At 40.3% G+C, this 18,392-nt stretch overlaps 1 protein-coding gene across 1 annotated transcript in view; it reads left to right on the forward strand.

The window, feature by feature from the left end:
• Nucleotides 1–18,392, forward strand: part of GRIA4 (glutamate ionotropic receptor AMPA type subunit 4) — a 241,782-nt gene that overhangs the window by 213,712 nt on the left and 9,678 nt on the right. The window contains exon 13 of the mRNA XM_032838408.1: nucleotides 13,625–13,739. Within this exon, the coding sequence (XP_032694299.1) occupies nucleotides 13,625–13,739 (115 nt within the window). The remainder of the gene's footprint in view (nucleotides 1–13,624; nucleotides 13,740–18,392) is intronic.

Here is an 18,392-nt window from a genome sequence, read left to right on the forward strand (position 1 = left end):
GGGAGTTTTCTTTCAAAAGAATGGGTTCCATCCATTTGAAGGAAACCCCTCCCCCACCTATTTTTTAATCCCTTTTTCTTTATAAATTTTATTTTTTAACCCACACCTTAGGAAACCAGCTTGCCACCTGTGTGTAATAGTTAATTGAACATCCCCTTACAAATGTTATAGCAGGAAGTAGTAAACACCATCACACAAGTCCTATCAGTTACATGCTAATGCGTCTAAAGTTCTCCATCATCATTAACTATCAGTGCCAGTCTTGCATTATGGATCAGTCTCTTGCACAGGCCTGAAGAAATTGCCATCAGCCGTTTATTTCTCTCTGTAGAATATGGATGGTAACTGATAACCAAACCATAATGGGTGATGGGGTTACAAAAATATTAAAATTAAAAATCCGAAGTGTTTCTATAAAAAAAATTATTATTCTTAAGAAATTTTTTTATTTAAAAATTTTATATTAATAGAAGCAGCTGATCAAATGTAAAGGATACGGAATTTGGAATAAGCACAGGCCAGACTCTGGGTGGGCAGCAGTATAGACGCGATGAGATGTTTAAGGTGCCATATGAAGCCTGGGGAGGAAAACGAGGAAGGGGAATGGACACTGTGCTGAGCAGTGTTTCTCCGTGCTGAGAGCGCCTTCCCGGGCACCCCTCCCAAGTGGTTTCCGTTGTTACTGCTCACCTTCTGTGTCACTGTCCCTGGAAGTCGTCGGTATTCCATCCTTTTGGTACTGTGTGTCGCATTGGTCCTTCAGGCGAAAAACAAGTGAGCAAATCAAAAAACATCCAGAATTTGAGCTATTGGAAGAAAGATGGAACCTGACAGGGTCCGTGGGGGCACGAAAGGACAGTGTCCAGACCCTCTGCGGCAATCCTTCTGTCATCCTTGCCCTCCAAGGAGGCCAGGTCTTGTGATTCAAGTAGATTTTAGGGAAGCTTGCGGCTCAGACAACTGAGCTACTTGAGGCTCAAGAAAAAGGGGATCCTAGGAAGCAGGGGAAGTGTTCAGAAAGAAGGAGAATTCGGGTGATTTGTTGCCAATAAATTATCACCGTCTTTCAGAGACAGTTCTGGGCATTTTGTTACAAGCCTGTTTAGAATCACCTTCAGATTGGATTTTCAAGGTTTTTTAAGGAAAAAATTCTCTTCAAACAGATCTGTTTTTATTGGAGACTGTTGTCCTAGGAGCGGGAGCCACAGTAGCCATCTGATTAGGAACGGCTGTGAGAGGACGCGCATGAGATGGGAACTTGATTTCAATGCCAGCATACCCTACTTTGTAGCTAATGCTATTGCCAGTGGTCACCAAGTACCGGCCTCTTAGCAGGTCATGCATTTTGTTGTCAGAAGTCAGAACCTAATTTTTGTGTTCTCACTCCCTGACTCCCTTAGTGAAACACACGGGATATGTTGGAGACACATCATTCACTCCTGAATTTGAAGATGCTGGAGGTATGGTTCGCCTGAGCAGTCACACACAGAAGGGAAAGCATTCCGGTGGTGTTTTGTGAACCATGTCCACACCGACGTTAGTCTGTCAGGCAGATCTGCTGTGCGATCTGAATTTCAGGAAACACTTCCTGGTGGTCTTGTGCAGGGAAAGAACCTAGGGGTAGTTCAGCAGTGACTTGGTTCTGTTAGGTAACCTGAGCTTGAGATGAAACACCATTTTCAGCTTTTTGCTTTGTGCCGTTGCTCTGTAAAGTGAAAAATACTGATCCCATATTGGTTGCATTCGGTTTATTATGTCTGTGAAAACCAATGAATGCAAGTGCCCAGGCTGGTAGCTTAAGAAATACTCAGGTACTCCTGGCCAGGAGCAAGTGACTGAGGGCTGTGTGCTGTGTTCTCGCATTAATACCACTTGAAGCAAATGCCGGGGAAACCGTTTTCAGAATTCACAGTTCTGAGTTTTGTTTTTTAATAAAAATAAGTGAGGGACTATACTTCTGTTTTGAAATATGGTTGTGAGCCCTGCTGCCCTCAGAGATGAGCAGCTTTGTGTTTCCCTTTGAAGGGCATAAACTGAAAAGCTGTAAAGACACACGGACTTAGAATTCTTAGGGTTTGGTTATTTTTGAAGAACAGCAAGAGCCACCTGCCCTCCTAGTTGGGGGGTTCACACAGCTTCTTCAGGTTCCCGGTAGCTTCGCATCCCTTCTTCTAGACGACCCATTTTTCTCCCGCTTCGTTTATGCTCTTCTCCTACCTCACCAAAATCCAAGCCAAAAGTTAGCATGGATGAAACGAGAGCGATTAAAGACATTTTACGTTCTATCCAAATCCTAGGCTGCCGCAAAGGAATCAGGCACCCAGAATGAAAGAGAAATTGAAACTTTAACTTTTTAAGAGTTTGTAGGGAGTCCGGTGGTGGGTATTAAGGAGGGCACGTATTGCATGGAGCACTGGGTGTGGTGCATAAACAATGGATCTCGGAACACTGAAAAAATAAAATAAATTTAGAAAAAGAAAGAATTTGTAGGGAAATTTAAAATATTTGTAGATATTTATTAGACATAGTCAACTAAGTGCGTATTTAAATACACAAAATAAATCTTAATCAGGTTAAACCACACAGCATTGGCATTTAATATCTGTTGATGACAAATGCAATTGTTACTTTCTCTGATGTACTGAGTTATACTGTTCTCAGTAGTAAATTTAGTAACAGGAGAATTCAATAAAAGTGACGTTTTATTTGCTACTCATAAATAGGTTAGAACAAAATGATAAGAATACCATTATCTGGGATTTAGTTGTAAGTATCTGATTTCACCTGATACTTACAAGCTTGTATCTGATTTTATCAATTAGTACTTTTTCCTTGCCTGGATACACAAAGTGAGCCGGTAATCCCTTTATTTTAACCATCTATAATCTCACTGAAATACCATCTTAGGTATTTTGTTTATACGACAGACAAAATTGTTGGCCATTATTCATAAAAACAACTAGTGTCAGTAACTCGTCCTGTCCCTCTTACCGTCATTTAATAGACGGTTTGGGAGCATTTTGTTTTATTTTGTTCTGCTTTAAAACCCTCTCCATACTGGGTGTTCCCAAAATCCCTTAGGTGGCATGGTCAGAGGACCCCCTCTGATGATTCAGCTCTGGATTCTTTCATTTTAATAGGCTGCTTAAAAAGTAGCACCTTAAGTTAATCACGGAGATATCAGCCCTCCCTGTAGTCACTGCGTGGCTCCTGTAGTTCTGGCCCTGCCTTGGGTGTAAAATACGCCCTCACCAAGCAGGGTGTAAAATACCATGAAACATAGTCGCTGTGCCCCACTGGGAAAGACGTTCGGAGATGGCAACACTGTGACGTCATGTAGGACTCCAAGTAAATGGAGCGCTCCAGACAACAGATATTTAAAGAAGGAGATCAGTTGAGTCTAGGGTATCTGGGAGAGACCTCCTAAAAAAGGTTAGATGTACTAGTTGATAAATATTAGTTGAATGAATAAGTCCATGAGTGATTATTGGAAAATGGTAAGAACTTTAGAAAAGCAAAGGGCAGGGGATGTGAGGGGGAGAAATTTCTGGTGAAGGTTCTGTTATGAGATTGGCATGGATTGTGAATAAAATGTCTTTGGGACTCTAAGGAATCTAGCCTGGAGAAGGCAGAGAAGGTCTGTTTGGGGAATTAGGGTGGTTAAGAGGCTGGGCTTCTGTGGTAGAAGGACTCGGGTTCCAGTCCCACCTTTGGCATTTACCAGCCATGTGGATTCGGTAAGGAATTGGTGGGAATGTGAGAACTTGGGACAGAGCCTGGCTCAGTCAAATATAATGGAGTCGTACTTTAAAGGTATACCTATAAGCTGAATTGTTAGGAAGCTTTGGATGTCAGGAAAATTAGAACAAAGTCGTATCTTGGAAACAGCCACGAGGCCCTGAAGATTTTCAATAAAGCGGTGTAAACATGCAGACAGTCATGAGTCTTCTGACTCTAGGTAGCTGAGAACAGATGCAGAGAGTCTGCGGATGTGTCTCAGGAGATAAAGGCTTTGACTCAGGTGTCACCTGTATAATAGAAATGAACATACAAATTTGAGAGACACCTTTTCAGAAAAAAAAAGTTCTTAATGGCGACTTAGCTGTAGGAAAGGAGTGGGAATGAAAATTTGAAGATGAGATTGAGTTTCTGTGATTGGGCTTTGTTGTTACTTGTGTTTACTTTTCTACTTCTTCTGTGAACGTTTTCTGATCCATTATACTGAAGCTTCTTTATGATGACGTGTTTAGGATCCCTCATTACCTGTCCTAAAAGATCAGATCTTAAGTCATTAGGAATCTAGTATGTATCAAAATAGACCCATCTTATTCCAACCTTAGGAAGGAACAAGGATCACGATCTAATCAAATCAAGTCAATATAAAGTTTATTGGTACGGCTTTTTATGGTACAGCTTTTTAAGGAGCGTTATCTACTGTTCTTCTTGGATATTTCGGAAGTGTCAGTTTCAGCTGATAAGACTGTAGGCCTCGGAAGTCTTATCTCAGCTCAAGAAATATTTAGCCAGAGGGGACAGAACTTGCTGGGAATGTATCAGTCAAAACTTAATGAGAGATTCCCCCCAGCAAGCCTGATGAATGGGGTGAGGGGGAGAAAATCCTCCTTGTAGAGCCAGAGTAGGGAGGAATGCGGAGTTTAGCTACACAGGCAAGGAGACCCACAGAAAGCAAAGTTTGACTGTGAGGGAGAGCGCTGGACCAGGAAGCTGGACCACCATCCCCACTGGGTCTTGGTGAGCTAGGCACCTGACTTGCTGTAGACCCCGGTGACCAATGAGAAGGTTTGCGACTCCCCTCCGACCCCCATCCTGACTCACAAATGCTAGGATTCTAGTTCTTTAAGGCAGCTGATGGAAGTTTTTAACAGTGAGCCAAGGAAGGAAACAGGGAACTTGGTTGTTGAGCATTCTGGAAATCCTATAAAGAGAATAAGGAACAGGTCTAAGAGAAGAAGGAATCCCAAGTCAGGGACAGCGCAGAGGGCATCTAGCAAATCTGAAAGCCCTGTGCTGCTCGACAGCCCACACGCAGTGAACGGTGACTGCCACCACCTCTATTTCTGAAACTGAACTTCAGTAACAATCGCTTAACGGGAGATTCACCAAGAACTGTTTGCACTTCACAGTCTAGAGGTAGTGACAGTCCCATCTTGAAACTTGCTCCCTGTTGTATGACTCCAAAACAGAAACTGATCATAAAAATAGGGTGGCTTGGGTGGGGACTGGAGCTGGTATCTCGAACAGCACCCCAAGGCCAGCACAAGTCAAATAAAATTGATACGATTTAATATGAATAATTGATAGTTTCCCAATATTATGTAAGGGTTACCAAAAGTATCTTTGGACAGTTTTTATTTTTAACTGTTATCAGTGTCACATACAGTCCTTTAAGAAGCCTGCACCTGGGGGCACCCAGGTGGCTCATTAGGTTAAGTGTCTGACTCTTGATCTCAGTTCAGCTCTTGATCTCAGGTAGTGAGTTCAAACCCTGCACTGGGCTGCACGCTGGGTGCGGAGCCTACTTAAAACATTTTTTTTTAAAAATCAAGAAGCCCTGCCCATGATGTGTTTGCAGAATGATCACAAATTGAGGCTCGTAGCTTGCAAGTTCCCTAGTCTTAAAACCTCATTTCTGTTAAAATTCTGGAGCAACCATGGGTCACAGAGATATTTTTATGTCCTTCCCTTAATAGACATACTTGGAAGTGGTCATTAATTAATTTTAAAATAAGTGTTCCTACAATCTGGAAGAGAGATTTTTTTTTATCTGCTTCACGATTCCCTTTCCAGGTTTTGCGAATCCCCAGAAATCATCAGTCTCTCCATAGCCTTCACAAGCTTCTAAAAGAGGTCCCTGACCCAAAGGAGGATAGAAGATTCTACTCTGTGACCTAAAATTGACAAAATCATGAAACTAAACTGCATGAAATGTTCGTAAGGATTACATTTTTTAAAAAGTTTGACACTAAAAATGAAATTTTTTCATTCATCACAGTCTTTAGCCGGTGCTCTAAATTACCAGCAGAATCCTCACAAAAATCACAGTTTCTTCAAAGAATCACATTCCTCAGACCTAGGCCTCAAATAGCAATTAGTCATGCAAATTCCAAGGAACACAGACTTTAGGGGCACCTGGGGGGCTCAGTCAGCTAAGCATCTGCTTTGGCTCAGGTCTTGATCCCAGGACCCTGAGACGGAGCCCCACATTGGGCTCCCTGCTCAGCGGGGAGTCTGCTTCTCCTTCTCCCTCTGTTGCTCCCCCTGCTCGTGCTCATGCTCTCTCTCTCTTTCTCTCTCAAATAAGTAAATAAAATCTGCAGAAAACACACACTTTAGAAACCATTTCTGGAATCTAACCCAGTATCTACGCAATTTATTTAGTTTTCTTTGACTCACTTGGAGTATGAAACGCAGAGGACTCTGTGCACTAAACTAACTACATATATGCCATTCAAAATCTAAAACAAAGACAATGGATCCTTCCTTATCAAAGTGGTTTTCAGAGGCTCATTATACATCATGTTGGGTCTGAATTGTCTGTCCATTGAAAAAAATTTTCTCTCCTAATTTTGATATCAAGTTATTGGTTGATAGTGCCATTTTCATGCAAATCTTACCTGTCATTATGTAAACCAACTGGAATTAAAACTTAGTACCTTTTCTAAAAACATGTGCATATATATGCAGAGCAATTTAGCCCAAACCCTGTCTTTGGAAAGAAGTGCACAAATCCAATGAAGCAAAAAAGAGCCGTGTGCTTGTTTACTGGAAGGGATAATTTGGGAAGAAAGCTAACAGCACAGCTGCAAGTTAAATGGAAAAGTTAGTGGAGCATTTATAATGCTGACAACCAGTTACTCTTCCAGGGCCACACACAGCTGAGCAAGGGTAGAACGGTGGACACGGACGCCTTTCCTTAAGATCAGATCCTCACCTGCTTATCAGAGGACAGCCTGCTGATTTGTATTTGCTTATTATATTTTCTTGCCTGATAAACTAGTTCTTTCTCAGTGAGTTATTCATAGACTTTATACAAAATTCTGGGCTTGTTGTCATTTCTCAGTTTCGTGGCTGATTTCCTCCAAACACCTTTACTTGGGGGGAAATATCATTAAACTGCAAAAGTAAAACCCCATATGTCCTGTGCTCCTCTCTTTCCATCTCCTCTTGCTCTACTGGGGTAAACTTTCCTGTATGCAACTCTCATGACAGTCGTGACAGTTGCCACCATCATTTAATAAGAGAACCAGCAGTCTGTGCAATAGTCTGTGAAAAATTATTCATTTCTCATGAAATTACTATTTTCTTACTACAGTGGTCCTAGAAATTCTTCTGCATGTACTTATCTCCTGCATCACAAAGTCTAAATCAAATGAGTTTTCCAATCTGGAATTTTATGGGTTTTTTGTTTGTTTGTTTTGTTTTTTAAGATTTTACTTATTTGACAGAGAGAGACACAGCAAGAGAGGGAACACTAGCACGGGGAGTGGGAGAGGGAGAAGCAGGCTGGGCTCCATCCCAAGCCCCTGGGATCATGACCTGAGTGGATTAACCAAGAGCCACCCAGGCACCCCTGGAATTTTAGTTTAAATGCAAAAATGAATTCGGTAAAGATGTGGTGTGATGAAAGACTTTTTTAATTGCATTTTTTTCCTAATTCCTTCAGAAATGAAAAGGACTTTTTTCTTAGGGTCTCTACTACTTGTTCCTGGGGAAAATGTAGTTGCCAGCCCTGAAAATTCTTTTCCTAAAAACAGAGGTATATACATACACACACACACACACACACACACACACAAACTTTTTTGTTAATGGCCTACTTAGCAGAACTAAAGTCTACCCACTGTCACATTCATTTAACTCAGCCTAAGGGGAAAAGCTCACCTTGACTATGTAAATCTCCAGGCCTCTGAGAGTTCTATTAACCTCCTGCAGATCCTGTCTGATGGGGGAGGCCTACTAATTGATGCATTACTCATACTTCTCTGCCTGACCTGTTCCCTTCAAATAAGGCAGAACCTTTGCAGAAGCCCAGTACATCATCCCTTGTCCTCCAGCCTGTGACTAGAGACACAAAACCAGGTGGGCCAAAGCCAACCACATCATCAGGAGCAATAAATGCTTTAGTGACATCCTTAAGAGCAATTCCTAAATTCTACCTCTTTTTTTTTTTTTTTGGATCCAAAATAAAATGTTGATTTGCATAAAACAGATCTTTTAGGCATAATATTATAAAATAGTATAAAATTAGAAAAAATAATATAAAATAGGAAAATAATTGAGAAGGCTTTTTTGTTTGTATTTACTTATTATTAAAGTATCACTTATTGTAGAAAATCTTGGATGGGTGGGGAAACATAGAAAGGAAAATGCAATCCAAACTAATCCTAATCCGTACGTCCAGAGACAGCTCTTTGTTGGATTTTTTCCTCAATATTTTTCCATTAATGTCTCTGTCTCTAAATATATATTTTTATTCTTAAATTAAAAGTAAGTGAATATACAAATTATTTATTTTTTTCACTTAACATTACATTGTAATCATTTTTACTGGTCATTAAAAACTTCGAATGGTCGTAAAGCCTTCAGCCATATGAATTAGGGGTGCTTATCAATACCACCAACGGGGGAGCTTTGTAAAAATGCAGACACAGTGCCCCTGATTCAGAGGGACCTGACCCAGCAGTGTTAGGCCTGGGCATCTGTATTTGTGATGGTAACTCTCTACTCAAATCAAGCTTGAGAACCACTGCTGGGTCTCCCCACATCTACTTCCTTCTCCTCTTCTGGTGGGCACATAAATTGCCTGCCATGTTTGCTACAGAAACATACTGTGAGGTTCATTCAATTACTCCCATCAACATCATTGATTAACTTTATTAGACTTGGTTCCTCAAAAGAGAATTATCAACCAGTAATATTTAGCCAATTAACGTAGTTATCAACATTATCAGTCATTTCCAAGGACAAGAACTGTGTTTAAGCTTTTGTTGTGCAGTCATCTAACTTCATTTTTTAGTTCTTAATTCCATCACCAGTGGAGGAGGACACCCATCTTATTTAGTTCTTGACTGTTTCGCACATTATCTTTACTTTTGTCTTTCCTAACAAGAGTGGCAGAGAATTGAACTGGCAACATTTTAATTCACAGTAATTTAATTGCAAGCCAAGACTAATGCTTTTTATATGATTTGCATGCTCTTCTGAATAAATCATCTACTAACATCCTTTGTGGATTTTAAAGGGATTTTCTTACCTGTTGACACAATGTCTTGTGGATTCACAGTTTTTAAGTTTTTAAAAAACAGACTAAGATTAATTGGAGACTATGAAAAAAAATTGCTGGCATCATTCAGGTAAATATTCTGGACATTAGAACCCCATGATATTTAAATTTTACAGAGTTTAGGGGCAACTGGCTGTCTCAGTCAATAGAACTTGACTCTTGATCTCAGGGTTATAAGTTCGATTACTTAGAAATAAAGTCTTCATATACCAATATCTATACCTACATGTATATGTAGAGAGAGAGTGTGTGTTAGTTTAGTATGGAGAGAGCATTCCCGTAGAGAGAGCACAGGCCTAAAAGTGATGAGACTTTCTCATGTGCATATAACTAATAGATCCTTTCCCGTAACGATAATAAAGCAGTAGCAAAATCACACTGTATGTTCAAATATACTGCACCATCACTGCCAGCAATGAAATACTGATCCTATTAAGTAAAACGGAATTGAGTTTTTTTTAAATCAGACTAAATACGATATTGCAACTTATTTGTTCTACAAACTACATATGCCCTAAATACCCCATGTGCAGATGTTAACTAAGGCTAGGGTTGGTGTATCAGTCCTTTCTAATAATATTCTTAAATCCAGGGAATCATAAAAAACATTGATTAAACTTAAACTTTAAAAATGTTCCTATTATAAACTTCAAAAATGACAAATATTTTGTCAGATGTACATTTTATTTTTTTTTAAAGATTTTTATTTATTTGAGAGAGAGAGCGAAAGAGAGAGAGCGTGAGAGGGGGGAGGATCAGAGGGAGAAACAGACTCCCTGCTGAGCAGGGAGCCCGATGCGGGACTCAATCCTGGGACTCCAGGATCACAACCCGAGCCGAAGGCAAGTGCCCAACCAACTGAGCCACCCATGGGTCCCCAGATGTACATTTTAAAGCCTCACCATCAGAAAAATTACAAGCGATACGGTACAGGAGTAAATATAATGAGTAAAGAATAAAAGCATATCTAAACATACAGAAATGAATAATAAATTATTTATGAAAGGGTGGAAGAGATGGATATCTTTGCCCAAATTAAGATGCTTTTAACAAGAAAATCTCCGCACTAGATGACTTTACCCAATATCAATAAGTAGAAGTTCAGGTCTTAGTTCCCATTCTTGAGCTTCTGTTGTATGTGGTCTTAACAAGAGTCTCATTAACAAGAACGGGTCCTGGAAGTTAGTGCGAAGCGGTATGGCTTTTCATTATCTCAAGCTCAGTGGAAGGAAATTTCAGGAATAAAAAATGTTGCGCAGTTTTCTTGAGCTTCTGGAGTTTGACTCAAAGATCATTCTCCTTCCACTCTACATCAAGTACCCCACCATCTCACCACTATTAAAAAGCCAACTTGGAGAGGGTTTTTCTTACCTAGAATTCCCCAAAGGTACAAAAAGCAAGAAGTAAGTTACCTGAGTCCTACTTCACTCTATTGAAGGTCCTTTTCAACACACCAGGGCTCTCAGTTGTGGTTTACGCCCCTGCAGCAAGAATGTGGTCATTGACTCTTTCTTCTTCTTTCATTTTTAAATGACAACAGTCTACTAGGTTGAGTTGATTTGTAAACCTGCCTTTTATAGGACAAGAAGAGTAATCAGTGTAAGGAGCGGCACACATTTCTTTTCTAACACTCATCTTCTTGGCCGGGACCACTACTTTGGCTTCTCTGAGGCTTCCTCAGGACCAGAATATCCCTGATCATTAATCTGCGTTTCTGACCTTGACTCTGATACCTCTGAAGGGTAGGAAGGGGATTGCAAAGCAATAGTAAAACGTGCTGTAGTGAGAGTCTGCTTCCTGTGTCCCTCATTTACCCCCCAGTACTTGTGACTTCCCTAAGCATGCCTCTACTTCCTCCTTCAGGGTTTTTCTCTTGCCTAAGTAAAAAAAGAAAAAAAAAACTTTTAAATCTATTCCAGCAAAATGAGCGAAGAAGTAACTTTATGTATTTTTTAAGTCACTTGATGATTCTTAGAATTAATAACATGTAAAAGCAACGTGTTTCATAAAATAGGGCAGATGTTCTAATGTGGTTTATGCTAGTTGAGATGGCAATCTCCAGAGGTCGGTTGACCTGATTATATACAGACATGACGTCTGTAGTCAGTTGTAGAAAACAGGCAGTTTTCAAGTGCAGAAAAATCTTGAGTACCTGAAGACTCTTTCTGAATATTAATTACCAGGGGCCTCCCATGCATCCTAAGAGAAAAGTAAATGTACATTTAATAATATTAGGCAGACTTTATCAAGGGGCTGCATGTTTCTGGAAGGAAAAATGTGATTTGTGAACTGGGCAGTGACTTACCTATTGGTCAGGTGTATCCTATAAACCAAATATTGCTGGTTACACACACACACACACGCACACACACACGGATAGCGGTGTGAAACTAAACTGTTTTTACATGGCCTATTAGATGGTCTTAGAAAGACAATGTCTTAGAATAATTTTGTAGAAAACTTTATTCCAAATGGTTTTCTCAACATGAAGCTTTTTTTCCTTATCCATTCCTTTATTTTGCTTTTTGTTTTCTCCTGTGCTGTGGAACTGTCTTTGGATATGGCTAAAAACCCTGTTAAATAACCCTCTCATGAAATGACTTCGGTTTTATCCAAGGAATGGTCTAAACCAACTCATAAAATTATTGGGATGCCAGTTCATTAAAACATCTCAGATGAATGTTTCAGGCTAAAATAAAGTGGAATATAAAAATAATTTTCTCCAAAATAAAAAATTTGAGTCGTTCAGCTTAAATCACTAGAAGACAAATTTAGTTTGTTGTAGATGCAAAATAAATTAAAACAACTTTCTCCCAATGACATTTTTTTTTTAAATAGGTCTCTCTTCAGTGAATATTCATTCATTCTTGCATTTCTGTCTGGTCCTTTTGGTGATTAAACCAACCACCTGATACTGCTCACTTTGGGAAGTATATGCATTATTTTAGGCCACCAGTGTGGCACCTAGGAAGGTGGGAGTGGCTGATTATTTAATTAGCATTTCATGAGTGGCGGAACAGTTAATACTCTCAAAGTGCATGGTTTACTCGCGAGAAGTGTTTATTCTCCAAGTGGATCAGACTGTCACAACACTGGAGAATGAACATTGTTTACATAAAATTTGATAAACACATTTTAAGAAAAGAAACACTTCCACAGGCTGATGGCTGGTGAAATATGTAACCCTTTTTACTAGTCGACAGCCGTTTCACTTGCAAATCAGTTTTCAAGTGCTTTCATTAATACGGGGCTGTCATGTTTTATTTCTAACTCGTACAGCATTAAGGCATCAGCAGACTCCGTTTTATCAGCTAGCATAGCCCTAACTCTCCATATAGAAGCCACTCCCTCACTTTAACAGAAATTTCATGAAATGGTGGGAAGTCCTCTTGAGGGACATAATGGCTCATTTAAAAACTGTAACCTGAAGGCAAGTAAGAAACCACATACCTGGCAGGCAGAAGCCTGTGACACATTTTTAACCCTTTCAGACATTCATTAGAATCTGCTCCCTTCTTCCCTGGTAGAGATACCTACAAGGAGGAGACTGAATCTTGAGTCTGCAAAGTTCCGATCCCATGCAGCCCAGCTTCCTGGGGTTCAGTTCCTTAATTTCAGCAGTGGAATTGGCCATGCCAGCCCAGTTTCTAAATAGCATCCAGACCCTTCAAGAATCAACACCAAACTCAAATATAAGACCTTTTCCCTGAGGGCTGCTACTCCCTTTCTCTTGACCATCCTGTGACTTCTAGCACAGGAAACCGAACCCAGCATGCCAATCCTAGATTCTGAGACCATGAAATAAAACAAATGAATGAAACTAAACTCCCGCAAACAATAAAGGGAACCAAAATTCAGCTGGACTCTTTGTGGTCATGAAGTCCGTTCACAAAAATGAATGAATGGCTGCTTTTTTTGTTCGGAATGCTGTTCCAGGTTTCCTTCTGGGAAGGCATTTTCATCTCGGTGTCTTCAGCTATTGACATTCTTAGAGGCAGAGGAGCTTAAGGCACGGTTCTTCCTGTTTACTGCTCTTTCGCAAAAGAAAGAAAAATCCATGTCATTGGTTGATAACAGCGTCATTTATTGGAATAAATGAGCTCTGAGAATGAGCAGCACCAAGTAACCCCGTGTTTCACGTGCTTTGAAATTAGTCCCCATTGCCTTCGGTTTGGACTCTGGTGGACAGGGCTGCAGGACCGCAAAATGAGAGGTTTATTTAGCGCCTGGGAGAAGCTTCTAAAAGAGCTTAACTCCTCATTCCTTCTAACATCTTAATAGCTGTGCAGTTTCTTACAAAATATGTTTTATCGTTTCAAGAAATGCTGTTAACCTCGCAGTTTTAAAACTGAATGAACAAGGCCTCTTGGACAAATTGAAAAACAAATGGTGGTACGACAAAGGAGAATGTGGCAGCGGGGGAGGTGACTCCAAGGTCAGCCTCAATGTCACCAAAAGCGGGTAAACAGTATGTATAGTAATAGGTGCATCTGCTGGGAGACGCAGCTTGGACCCCGCCCCCGCCACCCCTAGAATTGCCAGTCCAGTCCCTTTGAAACCCAAGTATGCAATTACTGTCAAAGCAAAAATATTCGCAGCCGTTACCAATTTGGGGGGCACAAGAACAGACCTCATTACAAAAGTGCCTACACCTCTCTGGCTTCACAGAAGTCGTGGGTCAGACCCTGTAGTCCTGCGAACCCCCTTGTAGAAAGCAGGAAGGGATCCAAGCCTTTGAAAGGGCAATTCAGTGATGGGAGGAGGGCAGACACCAAGGGGAACTCTGTTTCCTTTGGCTTGCCCGCTTGTGCTGAGACCCCTACAAAGTGTTTTTGAGTAACAGCAATGACTTGACACCACCTGGACCTGCCTAGAATACCTTCCAGAAATCCATGTCTCCACCCAGAACCCTCACATTTCGTTACATACCAAGTTAAATCAGAGATGGTCATGTGAACTAGAATTTTTTGCCTTCGTAAATGGATCAAATCACAAAATGATCAACTCCAAAAACGAGACCCATTCAAGCTCGTCTCCATTCAAAAACACCAGCCACATATTCACTTAAGGAGTATTAACTCTTCATATTTTGGCGCCCTAACTTGCCTACAGTGTTCTGACAGTTTCCATAAAAACATAAGTAAATACATATTTATATGCAGAGGAAATTATTTAAATTTACACTCATAATCTATTTTCCATGCAAATTAGAAATAGAAGAAAACATGCTCTGATAGCACCAAAGAAAAGCAAAAATTTTCTAGTCCATTAGAAAAATTTTGCTCACAAATATTAACTTTTATCACCAGTGTAAGAGAAGTACAACGGTGCTTAACATTCCACAAAAATGATTAACAAAGTCCTATTTTAGTGTCCATTAAAACATCTTTCCAGAGAAAAATAAGCAGAGCAGAAACATACGCACAATGGAAAAGCCTGTGTAAGAAAAGTCACTTCTGTTTATTTCACTGAGGGGCTGGACAGCTCAGTCGGCTTTTAATCTGTTTGTATCCCATCGATTGTTTGGTACCAAACGGACACTAAATATTTGTTGTCAAAAAATATATGTAAATCTAACCTTGTAGCTCTCAAAAGTAGATCTGTTGTCCCCATAGGTATGCAGTAACTTACTTCACCAAACATGAGCTACAAAGTGATACATTCTAAAACGTTACCTCAGATCTTAAATGTTATAAGAATCAACATAAAATAGTCCCCCCAAATGATATCATAATATGTTCTGTGTCCCCTGAGAAGTTCTGTTTTCATACTAAAAACCATTCCTTGTAGGTTGTTGACTGATGTACTATCGCCGAGCAAATAGGTGATCACCATCTAAGTGTTAATAATGCCCGACTCTGAATTTGTGATAAAAGGCGGTATTTTAAATGCCCTCACCTAACTTAGGAGGCACTTGCTGTTTCGTTTTTGTTTTGTACCTTCTACAGGTGACTAGTTTTCTTTTTTAAAGTTATCTCACCCCTCCCGTGGGGCCTGATCTTCCTCAGAGGAGGTGAGATAAGGAGGAGAAGGGCTCAGTTGGAGAACAAAGATAGTTTTTGAGCTTTTGCTGAGTATGAAGCCAAGGCAGGAGAGAAATTAAATGACGCCAGTTCCGTGTAGGGGGGAATATGATCATTCAGAGGCCCCGGCCCAAGCATGCTGAAATCTGAGGTTGTCTGACTTTCAAATACAGACTCTTGTTGGGAGAAAACTCCGCTTTCTAGTAGTGATTCTTCTCACAGAGGGGAAAATCATGGAAAGCCCGACCCCGCCCACCCATGAATGGGTTCCTTTGAGGAGACAGGACACCCTCTTGCCATTGTCCAGCCTTCCATTCAGCCGCAAATTATTAAGTTTCTGCTTTCAGCGGGCCACGCTCCATATTTGTGGGGGAAAAGAGAATTCTCTTTTTCTCAAGGAGCTCATGATTTAGTAGACCTGAAAACTGAACTGGAGTCACTAGTCAGTGACATCTAGTCACAACCTGTGGCTACAAAATAATTCGTAACCCCTCTCACCGAGAGTATTTCCCAGAGCGTGAAGTTCTGACCCAGCTGCCCTCAGCCAAGGCTTCATGCTGAAATGTAAACATTTAAGGAAAGAAGTGAGAAAAAGGGTCCTGCATCTTAAAAAATAGTAAAGTAGAAAGGCAGGATTTGGGGTACCCAAATCCATTTTTTAAAATTTACTTAATAATATTAGGGCAATGTGGTCTTTTCTATGATCAGAAGAAATTCATACTTACTCTTGTGAATAACGTAATAGAAGTTTACCAGTTGGCAGTAAACCAATTTAAAAATATCATTGCAATGTGTAAAACTCATTTTCCTCCCTGATGAATCTGATACGGTTTAGTCAGAGCATAGACTGTACACAGAATTTTATGTCCATTTTTGATGTGAGTTACTTAGTCCTGGTTCTAGCTGGAAATTTTGGCAAGGCCTGTAATCATTAATGATCTATAAAATTATTGATTTTTTTGTTTTATACCTTATTTTCCTTTATGCATATAAAAACAGGCACACTCAGGAACGTGGACATTCGTATAAAAATTACTTCGTAAATGTGATTACCAAATCATGTCTTCTTTAGGAATTATATTAGATCACATGATACCCGTTTCCAGTTTAGCACTTTGAAGACTGTAGCCCATTCCTGACTTTAAAGTATGTTGTAAGTGGCCTTCTCCCCTTTACCACAGCCATAGACGCCAAGGCAAGAATGAAGGGATTATTACCAAAAGTTCATAAGCAGGAAAAAAATGCGGCAAACAAAAGCCAGCGATCTCCCAGGAACACATTCCTTGCTCAGTGCCCAATACTCTGCCAGTTGACCCTTGAGTTTGGTTCCCAATGAATATCTTAAATTCAAAATTCTAATCTACTCACAGCCCCCAAAACCAGCTCCTGTGGTGGAGAGCAGAAGGAACAAAGAGGCAAGGGTAGAAGTGAAGGGAGAAGGGGAAAGGTAGGATCTTAAGGACATCCCTTCCAGAAGAAACTGAAAGAAACTCTGCTTTCTTTTCCTTCCCTTTGCAGCATTCAGCATGAAGTCCTCCTCCCGGAGCACCCTAGTCGAGAAGTGCAGTGTAGGCTCATAGAATACACCTGTGCACGTATTAGAAAGGCTTTTGGTGGGGACCTCAACACTCTTAAGAATATCAATTAAAGGAAAAGCTTGCTCTGGGTTCAAAATAATTTAAATACAGCAGCCCTGCAGAGCACCTACTCTGAGTCAAATACTTGGTAACTGCTGTCCCACAAGGACGAATGAGACAAGGCTCTTATTCCCAAGTAGTTCACAACTCATCAAGCGACCTGGGGTGGGGTTTTGTAATCACTTCATGAATGTCAGTCATGGTGTATAGATAGTAAAGCCCACATTGGGACCAAACTCACCAAACACCCTAGTTTACCAAAGTCTTCATCCTACTCAACCCCCAAACTCGGCATTTAGTAGAAAGTGTTAAATCGTGCTCATACTAGATTTTGTTCCAAAACACGATGTCATTTTCTAGCAATGCGGCAAATGCATATTACTTTTTAAATGGAACGAGGCTTATTAAGATGTTACAACATAGATATTAAAAATTAAATCATAATGAGAAAACAGTTAAAAAGACAAACTTAACACCTTAGAAACTTTTTCTCAGAACGTGTTCTTTCGTGTTCAACAACAACATAACCACAGAAAAAGTTTTGGCTTAATGGTTAATCAGAAAACGCAGTTAACCAGAAACCATTTCTTGACTCTTCTGTTGTGAGTGTTTTTAATTGCACAAGCTATCAAGTCAGACTATTACAAACCCTGATTCAGCTACTTCCTTGCTGTGTGGCTAGATGATTTAATCTCTCCATGCCTTTGTTTCCTCATTTGTAAAATGCAGGTTATCATAGTATCCAAACATATAAAATGCTTCTGACACCTGCTGGAACCTAGTAAGGGCTCCATCAGTGTTAGCTGGCATCATCACCATCATCATTACTGTATTGCCTAGTTGTGCAGTTAAGTTAGATTTATGGAATTAATCCCCTAGCAAATCAGTGCACGTCGTGTCTCTCCAAGTGCACTCAAAATTTCCTAGAAAAAGTGAGGTGTTGGGAGACAGAGCCAGACAAAATGATTGGGGCAGCTTTAGAAATGTCAAGAGAAATTCAATGAATCTCTCTCCGAATATTTGTAGAAGCAAAGAGAAGGAGAAACCAGCCAAGCACGGAAACAGAACAGGGCATGTCCGGAGGTACCACTCCCATCCATCCTCTTGGACTTTTACTTTATATAACAGAGGTGTTCACATGGGAATGAAAACCGAGAGAGTTCTTAGATTCCTTGGAACACTGAGATGGTGATGACTGGCCTTTTCCTCTTTGAGACTCCCTATATAACATTGAGTACCGAAAGACTCAAATAGGGTAGAAAAGTGAGGTTTTATAGGACTAGAGTTTGTTCATAAAAACCTCGGTTCCCCTGAGCCTGTCATGGATCTGGTGGGAAGCATCCGTGGAGTACATTCTAGTCCCTCCCCTTTGTACACACAGCATGTTAATGTGATAGACTCGAGATAGTGATATTATTTAGGTGAAAT

The sequence above is a fragment of the Lontra canadensis genome, unplaced genomic scaffold (genome assembly GCF_010015895.1).
Source record: "Lontra canadensis isolate GAN:19392208 unplaced genomic scaffold, GSC_riverotter_1.0 scaffold104, whole genome shotgun sequence".
In the NCBI taxonomy this organism is placed as follows: domain Eukaryota; kingdom Metazoa; phylum Chordata; class Mammalia; order Carnivora; family Mustelidae; genus Lontra; species Lontra canadensis.